General features: G+C 40.8%; 2 protein-coding genes and 1 long non-coding RNA gene across 6 annotated transcripts in view; 2 read left to right on the top strand and 1 right to left on the bottom strand.

Annotated features, from left to right (window-relative positions):
• RAB5A (RAB5A, member RAS oncogene family) overlaps positions 1 to 3,085 on the bottom strand; it is a 29,005-nt gene extending 25,920 nt beyond the window's left edge. Inside the window, exon 1 of the mRNA XM_072792938.1 lies at positions 2,659 to 3,085. The gene's annotated coding sequence lies outside the window, so the exon portion shown is untranslated. The remainder of the gene's footprint in view (positions 1 to 2,658) is intronic.
• A 46-nt stretch (positions 3,086 to 3,131) lies between these two features.
• On the top strand, positions 3,132 to 5,286 carry LOC140614101 (uncharacterized). Its single transcript, XR_012014994.1, has 3 exons — positions 3,132 to 3,598; positions 3,867 to 3,958; positions 5,023 to 5,286. It is a non-coding gene; the product is annotated as an uncharacterized lncRNA (long non-coding RNA).
• A 2,498-nt stretch (positions 5,287 to 7,784) lies between these two features.
• The window catches only part of EFHB (EF-hand domain family member B), a 46,982-nt gene continuing 37,144 nt past the window's right edge, over positions 7,785 to 17,622 (top strand). The window contains exon 1 of one of the 4 annotated variants that reach the window (XM_072792925.1): positions 7,785 to 8,937. In XM_072792925.1, coding sequence (XP_072649026.1) covers positions 8,005 to 8,937 — 933 coding nt within the window. In that variant the 5' untranslated portion in view covers positions 7,785 to 8,004. The remainder of the gene's footprint in view (positions 8,938 to 17,622) is intronic. The other 3 variants (XM_072792924.1, XM_072792923.1, XM_072792922.1) reach the window with 3 other exon arrangements.

Below are 17,622 nucleotides of genomic sequence, written 5' to 3'. Positions count from 1 at the left end.
AGAGGTTAAGTAACTTGATTGAGGTCACGCAGTTACTGTGACAGAGCTGTGACAGAGCCACAAAAGAGCTGAGTTTTAAACCCACTCAACCTGAGAGGTGACTCGAGTTCAGGTTCTGGAGCCAGACTAGTTGGATTAAAAGTTTCAGGGAAAACGAAGTTCATAAATAGAAAGTTCTTACAACAGATCCTAGAACACATTAAAGCTCAATAAATGTTGGCTGTTATTATGTGAAGGTCTCTGTTAAATTGTACACTTTTTGCTTAACTAATGTTAATTCTAAAGCAACAAGTATTTTAAAGCTCTCAGGTTTGTGTGTCTAGTGGCTCAAAGACTTAAAATTGTTTCCTTATGTGCTCAAGTACATTACTCATGAAAGTGTTAACAGTGGTTCTTTAATGTGGTGAGCTTAGTAGTGTCTTATTTACTTAAACTTTCCCATAGTTTTGGGCCTACTTATTAAATATGTCACTACTGTCCGTTTAACACATCTAGAAAAACCTAGCCTAAATGGCAACTTCTATATTTTTCTATTATCTAATACTAATTTTCAATCTCAAAGGAATAAGGGAACATTAAAGGACTCTTTTCCAATCTACTCACAAATCACAGTTTTCTCCCATCTTTAGCTAAAATCTGATTATGTGCTCATTAAACCTGATGGTTCCCTGTTATATCTCACTTAGGTACCTCATAAGAAATTTGCCTTCCTTATAAAATTAGTTTATATAAGAGTCTCTTTGGACAATGAATTAATATCCATGAGACCTTACATTCGAGACAATAAAATCACCGCTGACTTATCTAAACAGCAGCTTTGCAGAATCCTGAGTAATACATACTGAACTACTTACACATGAAATGATCTGTCTGAATTGCTTCCAAACAGTAAGGATGTAAATAAAACACGACTGGCCATAGATAATTTAAAGCAGGTGATGGATTCATTTTACTATTCTCCCTACTCTATATATTTAAATTATTTTCTGTATCAAAAAAAAGTGCTCCAATCCCTACACTGACCACCTCCCCACCCCCAAAGCTAAAAAAACATATGAGATTTGGGGATCTAATCCTGATGGGCTATACCAAAGTCTCCATTTCCAAAGTACCTAACTCAAATACCTGCTGGAGAATTAGATGAGAGAATATATGTTAAGAAAGAAATCTCTAATACAGGGACCAATACATAATAGGGATTGAAAATTGGAAATTAAAGTGGCCCTTTGATGAAATGACCAAGTATCAACAGATGCACACTGAACGTGTACCAACACACCTTCAGATATTTCAATACCAACTGAAACGCTTCTCAATTGTCTCATTACCTACAAAACAGCAAACTAAAATACTTGTCAAGGACAACATACTCTGAATTTCCATAGTCCAAAATTTCAGGGAAAACATGAGATTCTCAATAAAAAATTACGATTTTAGCTTTGCCTTTAGAGGGTTAAAACTGTTGGAATATGACCCCCTCCAACGCTCTCTAGCAGAAAATAAATCTCGTTATAAAGATACAGTTATCATGAGAGTAAGATTAAAAATCATGTGCATTCATTTGTATTCACTACTGAAACTTTTGTTTGGCAAGACGAAAATTTTGCATAAGATGCTTTTTAAATCTTTTGATTTTTTTTTGAGAATTAAGTGGCAGTCTAAAAGTCTCTTGGTGCTCTTTACTGAAAATAGTATTAATAACAGCAGCTAACCAGATAGTACGTGCCAACCACTATTTGATGAATTTTGCTTACAGCACCCCTATGAATTCATATTATCCCAATTTTACGTTAAAAATAGTTCCTGAGCTCTCCTGAATTACCATAGTGTTGTATACGTCCTCCCCCCCCCCAAACCAGGGAACTGATTTGACACTAACAAAAACCAAAATATGTGAATTATGACATTCGGAGCTTACACTCTGAAAGTCTGGGGTGGGGTGGGGGTGGGGGGGTAATCAGCTTCCAAGGGAAGAGAACGGCAGAACAGGTTTAATAAGGTGTCTCTCTCTCTACCCACGGTGCGTGTTCAGCGGCCTAGCTCTCTTGAGTTTCTTAAAGCTGCGGTTCATCACCTTCTCACAGATGAGACAGTCCCTAAACAGACCATGTTGACGAGCCTCCTCCTCCCTCCATTACCGCTGTTTGGAAGTCGAAGGTAGGCGGAGCTCCCCAAATTCACACCTGCCATAGGCCCCAGTTCCTCCTTGGAGACTACCTGAGTAACTGATACCAAACTCCGGATGGCCTGAACAAGCAAGACCCATGCAGGCCCCTTGGCCACCTTTCCCATGCTGCTTCCCTGAACCTAGCCTGGCTTCGGCCGGGACCACCCCCTCCAGGACTGCCAGGACAGGGGCCAGACGGAACCGCGGCCTCCGGCACTCTTTCAGGCCGCCATCTTGAGAAGGGAAGAGGGTGACACCCGTCGCTCCCTCAGCCACTCCGCAAATCCCGGTCGCCAGAGCTCTTTGAGGAATGAATCACCAGGGCCCGCAGGACGAGACGCCGGGCTCGACAGCTCTGGTCCAGGGCCCTGGCGCCGGATAAGGAAGAATGGGCGGGGGACTCCGTGACGGCAGGGCCGCAGGCAGACTGAGGGCAGCGTATAACCTGGGGTCCCGACTGGCTCTAGGCAGGGAAGAGACGGTTTGGTTACCTGAGGCCGCAGCACGAGGAGCCGCGGGGCTGAAGCAAGCCTCCCAGCAGCAGGTCCCAGGCGCAGCCCGAGAAGGGGCTGAGGCCGTGGCGGTGGCTTAGACGGCGACGGCGGCGGCGGCGGCGGCGGCGGCGCGTCTCCTCCTCAGGCCGCTCCCCTCAGACTGGACCGTGCGGGGATCGCGCCGTGGTGCCGCCCCCGTCCGACTCCGTCTCCGCCTCTCTCCGCTCCGCCTTCCTCTTTCCTTTCTCCTCCTTCGCCGCCGCCGGCGCTCGAGTTCCGACTAATTCTTCCTCCTCCTCCTCCCTCCTCTGCCTCCTCCCCTCAGGCCAGCCGCGGGCTCCGTCGCGAACCAAAACACAAACACTCTAGTCCCAGCGCGGGAGCCACTTCCGCCGCCCGGCGCCGGCCTCGCCGCCACGTCGCTGCACGTAGCGAACTGCGCCCCTTCGTCACTTCCGCCGTGGCCCGTCCCACCTCCCCACCCACTCCCCCGCCCCTTCGCCAAGCTCTCGGCTGGGGCTGGTGTGCCGGGCCGGGGGGCCGGGAGGGCCGGAGGGGGGGTTGTCACGTGACCCCTGGCTCCTCCAGGGGTCGGAGTCAGCCTGCTTCTTCCTCCCACATCCCCGGCGAGCGCGGCCCCGCCCTTGCCGGCGCCATTGTTGTCTGGGTGGCGGTCTTGGGCTCCCCGCGGCCGCGAGCGGTGCAACTCTTACTGCCTTGCTTTTGGAGAAGCGCGAAAGAGCTCGGCTTTGTTGCTCCCCGCCCTTGTGGGGCGGCGAGGTTCCCTCTGTGGATATTAGCTCACCGTGCCAGTTACCCTACTCTGCAACACCCCAACCCTGGCAATTCGGCTCAGGGGCTTTTTGGGGAAGGCATTTTTAGTACGAGAGCCCCCTTCCCCCCCAACATGCCCTAAGGGGAAGCTTGGGTAGTGCAGGTGTGGTATTTACTCCTGGGAAGAGGATTAGACTCTGCGTAACAGAGGAAATCTTAAAACTAATAACTTGCTTTTTATTCACATGTTACCTATTTTTGGTGTGTGTGTGGGGGGGGGGGGAGCGAATCTTAATAGCCCACTTTTACTCAGGGTTTTCCTTTCCGAGTTATTGTTGTAAGTGCTTTACAGGAGCTGTTCCATTTCACTCTTAACACTACCAAGGTTTCACTCGAACGAATATCTGAAACTAATTGCCTTCCTATTTTAGAAATACTAACTCCCCCAAGTGGTCCTCAACGCTGTCTATCTAGCACAGTTCCTGGCTGTGGAATTAATGAATGAGGCGTGCCTGTTTTAAAGGTAAAGAATTTGAAGCAAAGATGGGGGAACTTACCCAGAAACACCACTGAGCTGGTAATGAAATTGTATTGAAACCTGCATGCTGGCTCTAGAACCTGAGTTCTTAAGCAGGATTCCAGTAAAAGGCAACTCAAAACATTCGTCACCCTCTACTGCAGAACTACATAACACACCCTTCTTTGGTTAAATTCCATACAATAGTTTCTGGCCAGGCATCTGAAACAAAACAAAAGAATTCATTTTGTAGTTTGGTAGAATGTTAAATTCACTTTTCTTCAGGATAAGGGCTACTTTTTCAGTTTGCAGTTTACCGTGTGTAGCCCTGTTTTGAGACTATAAACATTGATTGTCTAGGATGTGCACTTGGGGCAAAGTAGCCCATGGATTCTCTGTCAACGAAGATGATTTGAACCCCTGAACAGCCAGTCTTGGAGATCAACTCCCCAGTTACTAACCAGAAGAGCACAATGTGTCATACCTAAATGGTATCTGTGGCACTTTATCCCTAAGAGGTTGTTCCAATACAATATGTTAGTCATGTTAATACCTCCTGGACAATCCAAGGAAGAATCAGGAAATAGGATATGGCACATCAGTCTTGGCATGTCAACAGTATGTCCCAAACCAAACCCTATTCCAGTCCAAACCTGCTTCTGCTTCGTTGGCTTCCAGTCACCTGGACTTGACGGCAAAATCATCCTCACTCTTTCCACTTTTCTTCATAAGCCATTGTCCATTCTAATATCAAAAATTCTATAATCCCCAAATCTGTGATCTAATCTCAAAATTTGGGCTATGGTGATATCATATAAACAGAAATTAATGCACACCCCTGCTATCTTTTCAATCATTTTTACATTCAAAAACGTTCAATGATAATCTTACTTGCAAAATAGAGTCCAAAGTTATCCAGTCCCAACCCACATTTCGTTCATCCTATTTCTCCCTTTGCCCAAACTCTTGCTTTACACCCTAATCATAACAGTCTACTCTGTGTTCCCAGAATGTTGCTTGTGTGTTCCCATCTGTTGACATATTTGATCACTTTGTTCTCTCACTTCCAGAACGCTGTTGCTGCCCATCACTGCAGGATTCACTTTGGCCAAGATGTTCTTGATCACATCTGAGGATATAGTTGACCCTTGAACCATGCAGGGGTTAGGGGCACCAACCCTCCATGCAGTTGAACATCTGCATATAATGTTTGACTCCCCCAAATCTTAAGTACTAATAGCTTACTGTTGACTAGAAACTTTACCAATAATGTATTTTGTATGTTAAATGTATTACATGTTCTATTCTTAAATTAACGCCTAACTTTCTCTTAATTTTTTTCCTATTTCTAGGTTATATCATTTGCAAGTTTTTTTCTAAACTCTGCAAATCTCCAAAAAATTTTCCGGTATATTGAAAAAAATCCACATATAAATGAACTCACAGAGTTCAAACCTACTGGATTTGGTTATCTTTTTCCGGTAGTTTCACAATACTTTGTTTTACTCTCTATAATTGTTCTAATATCTATCTGCCTTATTTTATAGTGCCTAGACTTTTTTTCTCAGGCTTTCATTCCCATTAGGAAATCTAAAATCTCTTGGGGGAGGAGGATACCTGGGTGCCTCAGTCAGTTAAGTATCCAATTCTTGATTTTGGTTCGGGTCATGACCTCAGGATCATGAAATCAGGCCCTGCATTGGACTCCTGACACACTGGGCATGGAGCCTGCTTAAGATTCTCTCTCTCCTTCTTTCTCTGCTCCCCCCGCCCCATAAATAAAATAATAAAATAAATAAAATCTTGTAAGGATTTTAAAGTTCTTAGGGACCAAGACAATAATTTATTCATCATTTCAATTCCTTGTAAAGGATCTTTGCTATAATAGGCACTTAAAAAAATTTGTGAACTTAATTACATTTAGAATGACAAACTTTTGACTTAAGACTTTACAAATAACACATGGATGGTGAAATTTATAAATTATTAGGAATTCCCCATTTCATTGTTCTAGGATATTGCTTCCTCATTTATTTTTTCTACCAATTGAGTCTTTTAATTCACCTCCTTCATGAATACATTCCACAGTATTTTATAGTTTAGTTATAATGGTTGCCTTGAAGAATGCTGCTCTAGTGGCTAGCACCTCTAAGCTTCACTGGCGATTTGGGAGAGACTGATATGCCACAGTAAAGCTTTGCTCTTGGTGCTGACACTCATAATATGGCTGTGCTTTTTTCCCTAACTCTAGGTAACTAAGGAGGACTGATAATTGCATGTATTTTAGTGTCAAATGCAGAATCCTATTGACAGAATTTGTTAAGGCAACTACAAAGTGGACAGGCCTTACATAAAGTTACAGACTTGAACAAAGCCCTTAGTGCTTCCCTTGTTCTCAAATCTCTAAATACCACTCAGAAATCCCTAGCACCTTGCGTCTATCATCCCCAGGACTCTTACCCTATATCTTCTACCTTCTCTTCCAGGAAATAGTTGAAGAGTGAATCAAAGATGGTAATGACTGGTAACGTGTTCTTTTAACTGGGACCATCTGAGACAAACCTAAGGTAATTCTAATGTAAGGATTTGTAGGCATGGTGGCAAGGCAATGAGAAGACAACAGGACCTTGAGCTAGTCATGTTTAAAAAGTTTGTGTCTTTGCAGAGCTTAATACAAGCCTCAGTCCAAAGTTACCTACTTAAGGGACTTCTAAGCCTACCAATTCTAAAGTAGTGCCCCTTCATATCAAAGTATTGCTTTCTCCATTACACTTGTCACTGTGAAACGATCTTATTTATTGGTTTAGTGGATGGTTATCCCCACTAGAGTATAAGTTCCAAGAAATAGGGATTACCTTATATTTCATTATATTCCTAGCACTGACACAAAGTAGGTACTCAATAGTTATTTGTAAAATGAAAGAATTGAATGCTTATACATACAGACATACCTTCATTTACATGCTATCCAGTCACTTAAAATGCTTAGGGGGAGAAGAATATTCATATTAAGTATCTGAGAGTGACAATATACAATTTTTTTCAAATGTGAATAATATGTCCTAAACATTTTTTTTAAAGTTTTTCATAGAGTTTCTAAAAGACTAGAATCCTGTAAATTCTATTCAGATTCTAAGCTAAGTGTTTTGTATCCCCTATATGTGTGGAACATGGCAAGTACTCTCCAAATACACTTTCATTAAAACCTTATAAAAAGAGGGTGCTTGGCCGGCTCAGACTGAAGAGCGTGCAACTCTTGACTTCAGGGTCGTGAGTTCAAGCCCTACACTGGGTGAAGAGAATACTTAAATAAATAAACTTAAAACCTAACAAAGGTGCAACCCCAATTTAAAGAAAATCCCATGCTTAAAATGAGTTTGCCACAATATTTTAAAAAGTCAGTATGTGTTGTGTAACACATTCAAATTTTAATATATTTAAATACTTTTTAAAGGCTAGTTATTAAAATGTAAATATTCTCAAAGACTTTGTTTCTGTTCCACAGGTACCAAATATAATCACGGAATTTAAAGTAGTTCTTTAGGCTAAAAGAACTACATGCAGTATGCATGTACTTGCACAAAGAAGGACCTAAAATTGATGGTCACCACCAGAAAAATGACTACTTATTCCCTGATCGCCAGTACAATTAATAGGCCAACGGCCCCGAGGAAGCCCATGGCTAAATTCATCCCAGGGGAATTGAGTTGCTTGCTAAACCAAAGAGAAGATGGTGAGCGTAGTGCCCAAGACCACGTCCTTTAAGTTTTCTTGCCCTCCAGATCTAGTAAGGAAGCTGGCAGAAAACACAAGAGAGGGAAGGAAGGAGAGAAAGTAGGAGCGGGAGAGAAAGGAGAGGGAGAGGGAAAGAAACGGAGCGAGCCCCAGTGGGAGAAATGGGCGGGGACCTGCCTGGAGAAACAATTGCGCGCCAAGCCACGCCCCCGTTTCCTAGGTAACCGGGTAAACAGACTTTCATCGGCTTTCCTCGGTGAACTCCGCTAGGTGTAAATTAGTAGGCAGGAAGCTGTGGGCAGGGAGTCCGAGTGGAGATGTGTTCTTTTGTGAGACTGGGGTCCCCTAAAGGGTTGAAGCACCACAAGATATTAGGAACTTCCCTTGAGCCAGTTACAGCTTTTCCTTTAGAGATGAGTGACGTTAAAGGAATGAGGGTGTCAGAGAGGAAATCTCCTCGGAGCATGGAGGTTGGGCTCACCCACGAAGGAAAGGATGACTTAGGAGAGACGGGGGTCCTTATGGGAGCAAGATCTCCCATAAGGGAGTTAGGGTTCAGAGTGGGATTAGGAAAAGAAGATTCCTCATGCAGGGAGAGCCTCCTGGTTGGTAACAAATTTGAAGAAAGGATAACATCACCAGAAACAAAATTTCCATTGGGGATGGAGCTTGAAATGAAATTAAAAAGACAGAATCTTTCTGGAACCCTCCCGGAGAGGAGTAATTTAGGAGTCTATGGGGTCTCAGCCTCCCAGGAAACAAAATCTTCTCCAGGTATGTTGCCAGGAAGAAAGGGTGTAGAGAATGAGTATCTTATGGCAGGATGTTCTGGAAGGATAATACAGCCTCACTTGGGCATGGTATGTGAAAATCCACAGACTCTAAGGAGCAGGAAAGGTTCTGTGGCTGGTTCCTCTGAAGGGTTAAGGGCTTCACTGGAGATGCAGCCTACTTTGGATATGGAACCTAGACAGGAACTGGAAAAAGAGACTTGTGTGGTGGTGAAGCCCAGTGCAGAGATGAAGCCTCCTGTGGATGTGGAGGTGGACACTGGTCTACCCAAACTAGAAGAGCCAGATGAAACAGGGCCCCAAATAGGTTTGGTGATAGAACCTACTGAGAGCCAGTTTGCCCAACAACCTGAGGAGAGAAAGGAGGCTGAAAACACTGAACCAGGAGTGGAGCCTCCAGATCGCATCAGACCGGTATACTCTGGGAAATTTTTTGATCGGATGCCTTGCTGGCCAAGTGTAAGTGGTTTTTTTTTTTTTTTTTTTTTTTTTCCTAGTACTTTCCCAGGATCTATGTATATCCATGTCTTAATCAAAATGATAAACTGATGAGTTTGGATTCATGGAGTCAAAAGTTTCCCAGAGCTTCTGATATTCCTTGTCCCATTGGATTCTTTCCAGCTTTCACTTTGTCTGATTTCATCTCATTCTTTGCCTCCCTTCCTAGATTTCAGCTTTGTGTTCTATGCACACCAGTGGTTCCTCTTGATTTCTCCTGCCTTTCTCCTTTGACCTTCATTTTATTTCTTAATCTGCATTTTCTCAACCCTCTCACCAAGATACATATTGCATCCTAATTGTCATATAATGAAGAAAAAAAGGAAAAAAATTCCCCATTCATTATTTATTCTGTGAGTTACTCCTTTCAGCAAAGACTTGTGGTGGTGGTGCTGTTGCCCGTTTTGCTAGATACAATATAAAACAAAAAAATATATATATTATCCATATACTCTAGGTTGAGGCACTCATTCCAATGTTAGAGACAGATAACTAAAAACTGTTATATAGGTGTTCAAATGAATAGAAAACAAATGTGATAATTTCTTAATAGAAATGTACTCTAAGCACAGAACTCAGTGGAAAGATTGGGCAGCTCTGTTTGAAGGAATTGGAAAAGGCTTTGCAGAGGAAGAAATATTTGAGCTAATTTAGAAATATTTGGGCTCATTTGAACTAATATGTCAGATGAAAAAAAAGTTTGGAGCGTTTTTGGCAAAGAAAGGCAGAGAACATAACCAAAATTAAGAAGAAATATAAGCAATTCTTTTTATTCAGCATGGTGTTGATACAAATGAAAAATACACAGAAGAAATCTAAACATCCAAAATATAAGAGTAAAACATATGGAAACAGAAGTAATGATGGATAAAATTTGCCTTTCGGAAAGATAATTCTGATATCAGTAGTAACAATGGATTAGAAGGGGAGATATTTAATGACAGGAAAAAGTTAGAAGGCTTAATCAAAGCAATTATGGATGGAACTTAATGTAGAGTTAGAAAGAGAGGAGAGTACAATTTTGTAAGCTTTTTAGGAGATGATATTGTTAAAAATTGCCATCCAGGGACATCTGGGTGGCTCAGTTGGCTAAGCATCCAACTCTTGTTCTCAGCTCAAGTCTTGATCTCAGGGTTGTGAGTTCAACACCCATGTTGGCTTCCATGCTGGGTGTGGAGCCTACAAAAAAAAAAGAAGAAAAAGAAGGAAAGAAGGAAAGAAAGGAAAGAAAGGAAAGAAAGGGAAGGGAAGGGAAGGGAGTTGTTTTTTTTAAAAAAAGGAATTGCCGGGATGCCTGGGTGGCTCAGCAGTTGAGCATCTGCCTTCAGCTCAGGTCATGATCCCCTGGTCCTGGGATCGAGTTCTGCATCAGCCTCCCTGCATGGAGCCTGCTTCACCTTCCGCCTCTCTCTCTCTCTCTCTGTCTCTCATGAATAAATAAATACAATCTTTATTTATTTTTTTTAAAGGGGAGGGCGAGGCAGAGATTCTTTTTTTTAAATTTTTATTTATTTATGATAGTCACAGAGAGAGAGAGAGAGAGAGGCAGAGACACAGGCAGAGGGAGAAGCAGGCTCCATGCACTGGGAGCCCGATGTGGGATTCGATCCCGGGTCTCCAGGATCGCACCCTGGGCCAAAGGCAGGCGCCAAACTGCTGCGCCACCCAGGGATCCCAAATACAATCTTTAAAAAGAAAAAAAGGAATTGCCATCCAGTTGTTCTTCTATGTGGTGAAAGGAAAGCTGATGGATGACTTAGGAGTTTCTAGGTTGATGATGATCTCTTCTAGTTTGATGGCAAATGAATATCTGGTGTTGGCTATCCTGAGTTTGAAATATCTACAAGATATCAGACGAAGAAGCCAGAGAGATGGTTGGTAATGTGAAACAGTTGGAGCCATGGGTAGAATAGAAGTTTAGGCAAGAACCTTGGGAAACACATTTGTGAAATGTCAATTAGGTGAGCTTTTGAAGATAGGGCCTTTACCTTATTTACTGTGTAGCTGGGTGGCATATCACAATGCCTGGCATATAGTGGTCATTTAAATATATGATGAAGGAAGCCTGGATGATTAAATGGGAGAACAGTCAGAGAAGAAAGATGTGAGTCTGAGAGAGTGGTATTGAGGAACATAAAAGAAAAATCCTTGAGATATTCTGAGAATAAAAGAGTCCACACATTGAGATTTGACAATACAATTCTATTGAAAGTGGTCACAGGGATTCTGCAGAATTTTTTTCTGTGTCTGCAGACTTTTTGTTCCCCCTTGGGACTCAGGGTGTTCTTTTGTCTTTGACCCACTTTGCTTTCTGGTTCCCTTATTGGATTTCCCCAGCTACACTCTTTCCCTTGACCACTCCCACTTCTTCTTTCTGGATTGGTTCTGTAGTCTACCGCTCCAGACCTGATCTCACACACAGACAGATACCAGCTTTTAGTTTCCAAGAGAGGCAATATTAAAAACCCGTACTTCTTCCTCCCGTCACATCCTCCTTTCTTATTGTGATAGGACAGGGAGGAGAGTTTCACAGAGAAAGTGACTGGCAGTGTTAAAACACCTGTAATAGGGTAAAGAGGATGCAGATTAATTAGTTTTGGACATTAAGGAAATTAGCAGCATTGTTAGAATGGCATAATGGAAAGAGAATTCAGATTCTAATATGCTGAAGAGTGAATGGGAAATTCAAATTGGAGAAAGTTATTGTGAATTTTGTTTTTCCTTAAGAAGTGCAACAGTGAAGAGAAGGGAGTAAAGGTTCACTTAGGAGTCTATTTATTTATTTAGTGAATCAGTAGAAGAGTTTGAGATAACACAAAGGAGATAGTGGGTGGAACCAGATCCTAGATAAACAGGAGGGAGTGGAATTAGGATATAGGTGAGAGGAGAGATTAGTGTGGACTAGGAATAATGTTTTAAATATTAAAATATCCATTTTTACTATAAAGCAAAAATAATAATATTATAGAAAACTTAGACAACAGGAACAAAAACACGCAGAATCTTATCACCCTAACGCAATGCCTTCCCATACTCTGCTGCATTCAGATGAATGTTTATTAGCAGCTTATATCAACATCACTACACCTGGTGCTTTGAAGTATAAACTCATTTACTGTCATAACCACCCTATGAGACAGCTACTATTATTGAATTCCATATTACAGGGGAGAAACTGAGGCAAATTAGATAATTTGGCCAAGGTCATATAGCTAGGAATTGGTAGCTCCAGGATTTGAAGTCACAACTTCAGACCCAAGAGTGAATTCTTGACTATACTACATTTCTTGTGACACTTTTCTCCAAATGCATTTTTATGTAGTTGTTATACCAAACATACAAATTGTTTTTCTTGATTTTTCACTAATTATGATTTAATACAATTTCAGTGTTATTACAGAAATCTTAAAAGAAGTTTTTATGATAAAAAAACAATATTTCTTTAAGCCAATCTAAGATTTTTTTTAGGTAATTTACCCTCTTTCTTGTTGGACATTAGATTTCTTCCCAGATTTTTCTATAAAAATAGTCTGTGAATATCTTTATGTATGCATCTTTTTATATGTCTTGGAATATTTCCTTAGGATAGAGTTTCAGCAGAAGCCAAAGGATGCATCTTTCTCTAGTTACTGTTGCCAAATCCCTTCCTAAAAGATTGTACCACTAAATTTTAAAAATTAATGATGATTTGTAAGGCATTGTTTTAATTCACATTTATTGGAGATTGACATTCACATTTATTTCTGATATATCAAATTAAGGATTGAAGATTGTTCCATATGTTTGTTTCCATTGTTCTTATTCTTATATCTGTTCATCTTGGTCGACTCCTATTAGGTTTAATTGCTTATCATTATGTAAGTGAACTCAAGGGGTTTGCTGCTTGGGGTGCTTCATATTGAGCAACCCAAGGAAATGTTGAAAGCAAAGAATTTTTAATTGTTACAAGACAAGGAAATATCTCTCAAAGCATCATCTCCCTATTAGGTTAGTATAGGAAACTTTTATTCCGTGTATTGGGGGCGGGGGCAGGGAGCTTGCATATGCACTTTTGGTTTAATTGTACATGCCTAGTGTGTTAACATGTTAGTGCATACATTGTATGTTAAAAAAATGACAGAAGACTCTGCTTATAGGAGGAGAACTTAGTATTATAATGAATCATAGGTATCTACAGGACAATTCAGGGGGGGTTCTTTGCAGGTCCTCAGCTCCAATTCAACTCAAACGGACTCAAGTAAGGGGTTACCAGGCAAAACACACCTAGCAAGGTGGTATCAGGTGAAACACCTAGCTGGGCATCTCCTTGGCTGGAACTATTGGTTCTGCAAAACAAAACACATTTCTTCCCTCCTTTTGTTTCTTCCCCTTCTCCCTTCTGCTCATAGTTTCCAGGCCTCTTATTTGGGTAACTTTCCATTGTATCCTAGCTAACAATTATTTGTATTTTCTAGGTAGGCAACCATATTGATACTTTGTCTTTCCTTCTTCAGCTTATATATCTCCTATCTCTATTTCCCATCTCATTATATTGCTTATGATCAATAATACAATGTTGAAAGTAAAGTCTCTTTTCAAATTTTAATGCGAATGATTCTTATGTTTCACTATCAAGTATTTTTGCCGGAGATTTCTGATATATCAAATTAAGGATGCCAGTCTTCATTCTCAGTTTGCTAAAAATGTTTAAAAATTAGGAATAGGGATGCCTGGGTGGCTCAGCAATTAAGCGTCTGTCTTCAGCTCAGGGCATGATCCTGAAGTCCCAGGATCGAGTCCCACATGGGTCTCCCTGCATGGAGCCTGCTTCTCCCCTGCCTATGTCTCTGCCTCTGTGTGTGTGTATGTCTCTCATGAATAAATAAATAAAATCTTTTTAAAAAATTAGGAATAGAGTTTGAAACTTAAAAGGCTTTCCCTCACATTTGCTGAAATACATATTTTCCAAATTAGAATTGTTAATTTTCAAAAATCATATTTTTGAGCTAAGCCCTACATGGTTTTGATATACTATTTTTATGACATATTCTGGGATTTGATTTGCTAGTATTTTACTAGCATTTTTGCATCTATGATCCCATGTAAGATTGAACAGTAGTTTTCCTTCTTGTGCCATATTTCTTTTAGTTTGGTATGAGAGTAATGCTGATATAAAAGGAATTGGGAAGCCTTCCCTGTTTCCAATTGTCTTTATGCTTATAACTGTTTTTCTGTTATGTATGTTACCTATTTTTTGGTAGGCTTGGTAGAATTCACACAGCTGAAAGGGGAAGGATGGGTGATCCCTCAACATCCTCACCAAGGTATATTCGATGCTCCTGAGTCCATACAGTCTCACGAAAGGAAGGAAGGGGAATTCCTGGGTGGCTCAGCAGTTTAGCTCCTGCATTTGGCCCAGGGTGTGATCCTGGAGTCCGGGGATCAAGTCCCACGTCGGGTTCCCTGCATGGAGCCTGCTTCTTCCTCTGCCTGTGTCTCTGCCTCTCTCTCTCTCTCCTCTGTGTCTTTCATGAATAAATAAAATCTTTTAAAAAGGAAAGAAAAGGAAGGAAGTGCATTTAGGGGAGTTCAAAACCCAGTTTCAAGCACATGACTATGAGGAGTGTTCAGTTGGAAATTCCTATTGTGAAGAGCCCGCTAAAATCAACCCTTGAAGACAATTGCTTTGCATTATGGTGTAGTTAGGGAATTGGGGAGCTTATCTCAATCAGAGGCCTTTCTGGTGTTGAGGGAAGGAGAGCAGATATATCTCAATGTAAGGGCACTTATCCTTTTGTTGCTTGAAGTTGCTGTCCAAAGTTGGTGTTGAGCTGTATGTGAGGGTCTGCTCTGATGGATTTATGAGGCACCCTTAAGCCTTCTAGTCCTTCAAGTAAAACAGTTATTGATGTATAGCATAAGGACCTGTATTCAGGAAAAGTTTCCAAGAAATAGTGGCTGGCGAGAGATTTTTAGACTGTCCTTCAAGAATTACAAAGATTCTGGTAAAAAAGAGGTCCTCTCCCACAAGAGGGCTTTTGGCTCTTAAAACTCTGGTAGAGATCAAAATCTCCATAGTGGTTATTTCTCCAAGACATCCTGAGACTGTCCCTTAATCACCACTAGTACACCAACTATGGCAGAAACATTGAGTTCTTAGACAAGCCAACTAAATCTTACAAAGTGCATTAGTAAATAATATTGAGCCCTGAGGCACAAAGGGGAAGGAAGAAGAGGTCCAAATAAAGGTTAAAAAAATTATAGAGTCTACAATGACTAGATTGTATATTAGGCATCAGGCTACAAAATGCCTACTTTTAAAGAACTTAGAGTCTATAGACCTGAGACCAATAGACAACTGTTTTTATAATACAATAAATGTCATGTAATGAGGGTGCCTTATTTTTTTCCCCAATCACTAAGAGTACCTCATAGCTTTTTGGGGAAAAGATTCATTTTGTCAGAATTTGCAAAGAACCAATGTCTGCAGAATTCTGAGAAGTGGGTGATTTAATTTGCATATTGAGTTCAGGGCTTTCTGAACAGAAAGCAATTGATGTTATCACTCCTAACTTTTTTTCCAAGATGTCCAGAAATAAGGATATCTATGGGCAAAACAGGATGTTCTTGACCAAGGCCCAATGAGAGAGATGGGACCATTATGCTACCCCATACTGAGTTTGGAGAGAGGAAGGTGGTGTGATGATTATGGGTCAGTGGGTCTTTGGTAGTTAAAAGTGTCTTGTTACCAACCTTTCTGAGTTGACTTGAATCTTGAGAACCAATTACATGAGATGGTCACTGAAAGCTGTGATAGTGGGGACTGGCTGAGGAGGTGGCCAAATGGGGCCAGACTGATGTGATTAGAAGCTGAGAAAGGGGGTGGCTGAGTGAGGAGGTGGTCAGTGCTGTTGGGAATTTGGTTACATCCAGAGGGCTTGAGAAGGTAAGTGAATATATTGAGGACAATAGGAGCCAGGTTTCTCATTGATAGAGATAAAAGTTACCAATATGAAAAAGGGAAGGAGAATGATAGAAGGAATCCTGTTGTACTGGATTGTAATTGGAGGTAATTGTTGGAAACTCATGAGATACCATGTCCAAACCCATATCTACATATTTAATAAAATGGAATATTATAAAATTGATATAGATACTAGTATGTGGGGGAGTGTATACATACATACATTTCTAACCGTATCCTCTAAGAGAACCTAGCAGCAATGTTTAGTAGCAGTGAGCACACCAAAAACGAGATCTTGATTTTTGAGTATAAATCTGTATTAAAAGAAATCAGGATTCTGGAAGAATGGCTGACTCTAGGGTTGGTACACTATAATATGAACTTGGAATACCTTTAAGGGCCAAAAAGTAAGAAAATTCTCAAAGAATAATGCAGATATATCAAAGGGGCACAGAAATAAGCTTGACAAAACTCTTAGTGAACCAAACTGTTATATTTGGGACACTGAATAAAATTGCCATTGAGTAAAATAGACATCCATGAGCCCAGACTGATGTAAGTACATGAATGATTGAATAAATAGAAAGAAAGGAAAGCTTCCTTGTAGTCTATTGCCAATTAATAAATGTAGATGGAATGATGGAATTGGAAAGTCACCATTTGGCAGTCATCAGAGTAATGATGATTTAGGCATGAATCACCAATGGATATTAAACAGTAGGTGAAAGTTTGGTGAGGAACTGGATATTTACATAGAATAATTATTAATTACAAAGGAAAAATAACTTTACAGAAGAGAAACCTAGCAGATAATACCTTCATTTAATGACTAAATCTAACACTATCAGTAATAGGACAGATTAACAATGTGTCCTCCCTGACAGAACACAGCACTGTTTCTGTGATACCCCTAACAAAAATGTATGACTTTAATCATAAGAAAACAGTAATCAAACCTAAACTGAGGGACATTTTATAAAATAACTGGCATGTCCTCAGAAAATGGCAGGGTCATGAAAGACAAGGAAGTATCAGGAACTGTTCCTAACTGACAGGACCAAAGAGACAGAACAACTAAATGCTCTGCATGAGTGGTGGTTCTGGAGGTGCCTGGTTCATATGTCCCTTCAAGAGTACCTGCTGTGGGGAGCATAGCCAACTGACTGCCTCTTCCTGCTGCCCCCATGAAGCTGTTGCAGCATCCATGCTCCCAGTGATTGAACATGGCAGGGTTCCTAGGATTGGACTCTTTTTACCCAGTGGGATTTCTTTAATGGGAAACTAAGTCTCAGAGACCACTCATTCGCCTGGCCAAAATTTTCTCAGCACTTTAAGTTAGTCTGAAACTCAACTTTTCTTTCTTTCTTTCTTTCTTTCTTTCTTTCTTTCTTTCTTTCTTTCTTTCTTTCTTTCTTTCTTTCTTTTTCTCTTTCTTTCTTTCTTTTTTCTTTCTTTCTTTCTTTCTTTCTTTCTTTCTTTCTTTCTTTCTTCTCTTTCTTTCTTTCTTTCTTTCTTTCTTTCTTTCTCTCTCTCTCTCTTTCTTTCTTTCTCTTTCTTTCTTTCTTTCTTTCTTTCTTTCTTTCTTCTTTCTCTTTCTTTCTTTTTCTTTCTTTCTAATTTTATTTATTTGAGAGAGAGAGTGCACGCATACGAGGGTGTGAGCTGGAGGAGTGGCAGAGGCAGAGAGAGAATCCCAAGCTGAC

Source organism: Canis lupus, chromosome 22 (assembly GCF_048164855.1).
Source record: "Canis lupus baileyi chromosome 22, mCanLup2.hap1, whole genome shotgun sequence".
NCBI lineage: Eukaryota > Metazoa > Chordata > Mammalia > Carnivora > Canidae > Canis > Canis lupus.
The sequence above is the reverse complement of the archived record's forward strand: the minus strand, read 5'-3'. Positions and strand labels throughout refer to the sequence as shown.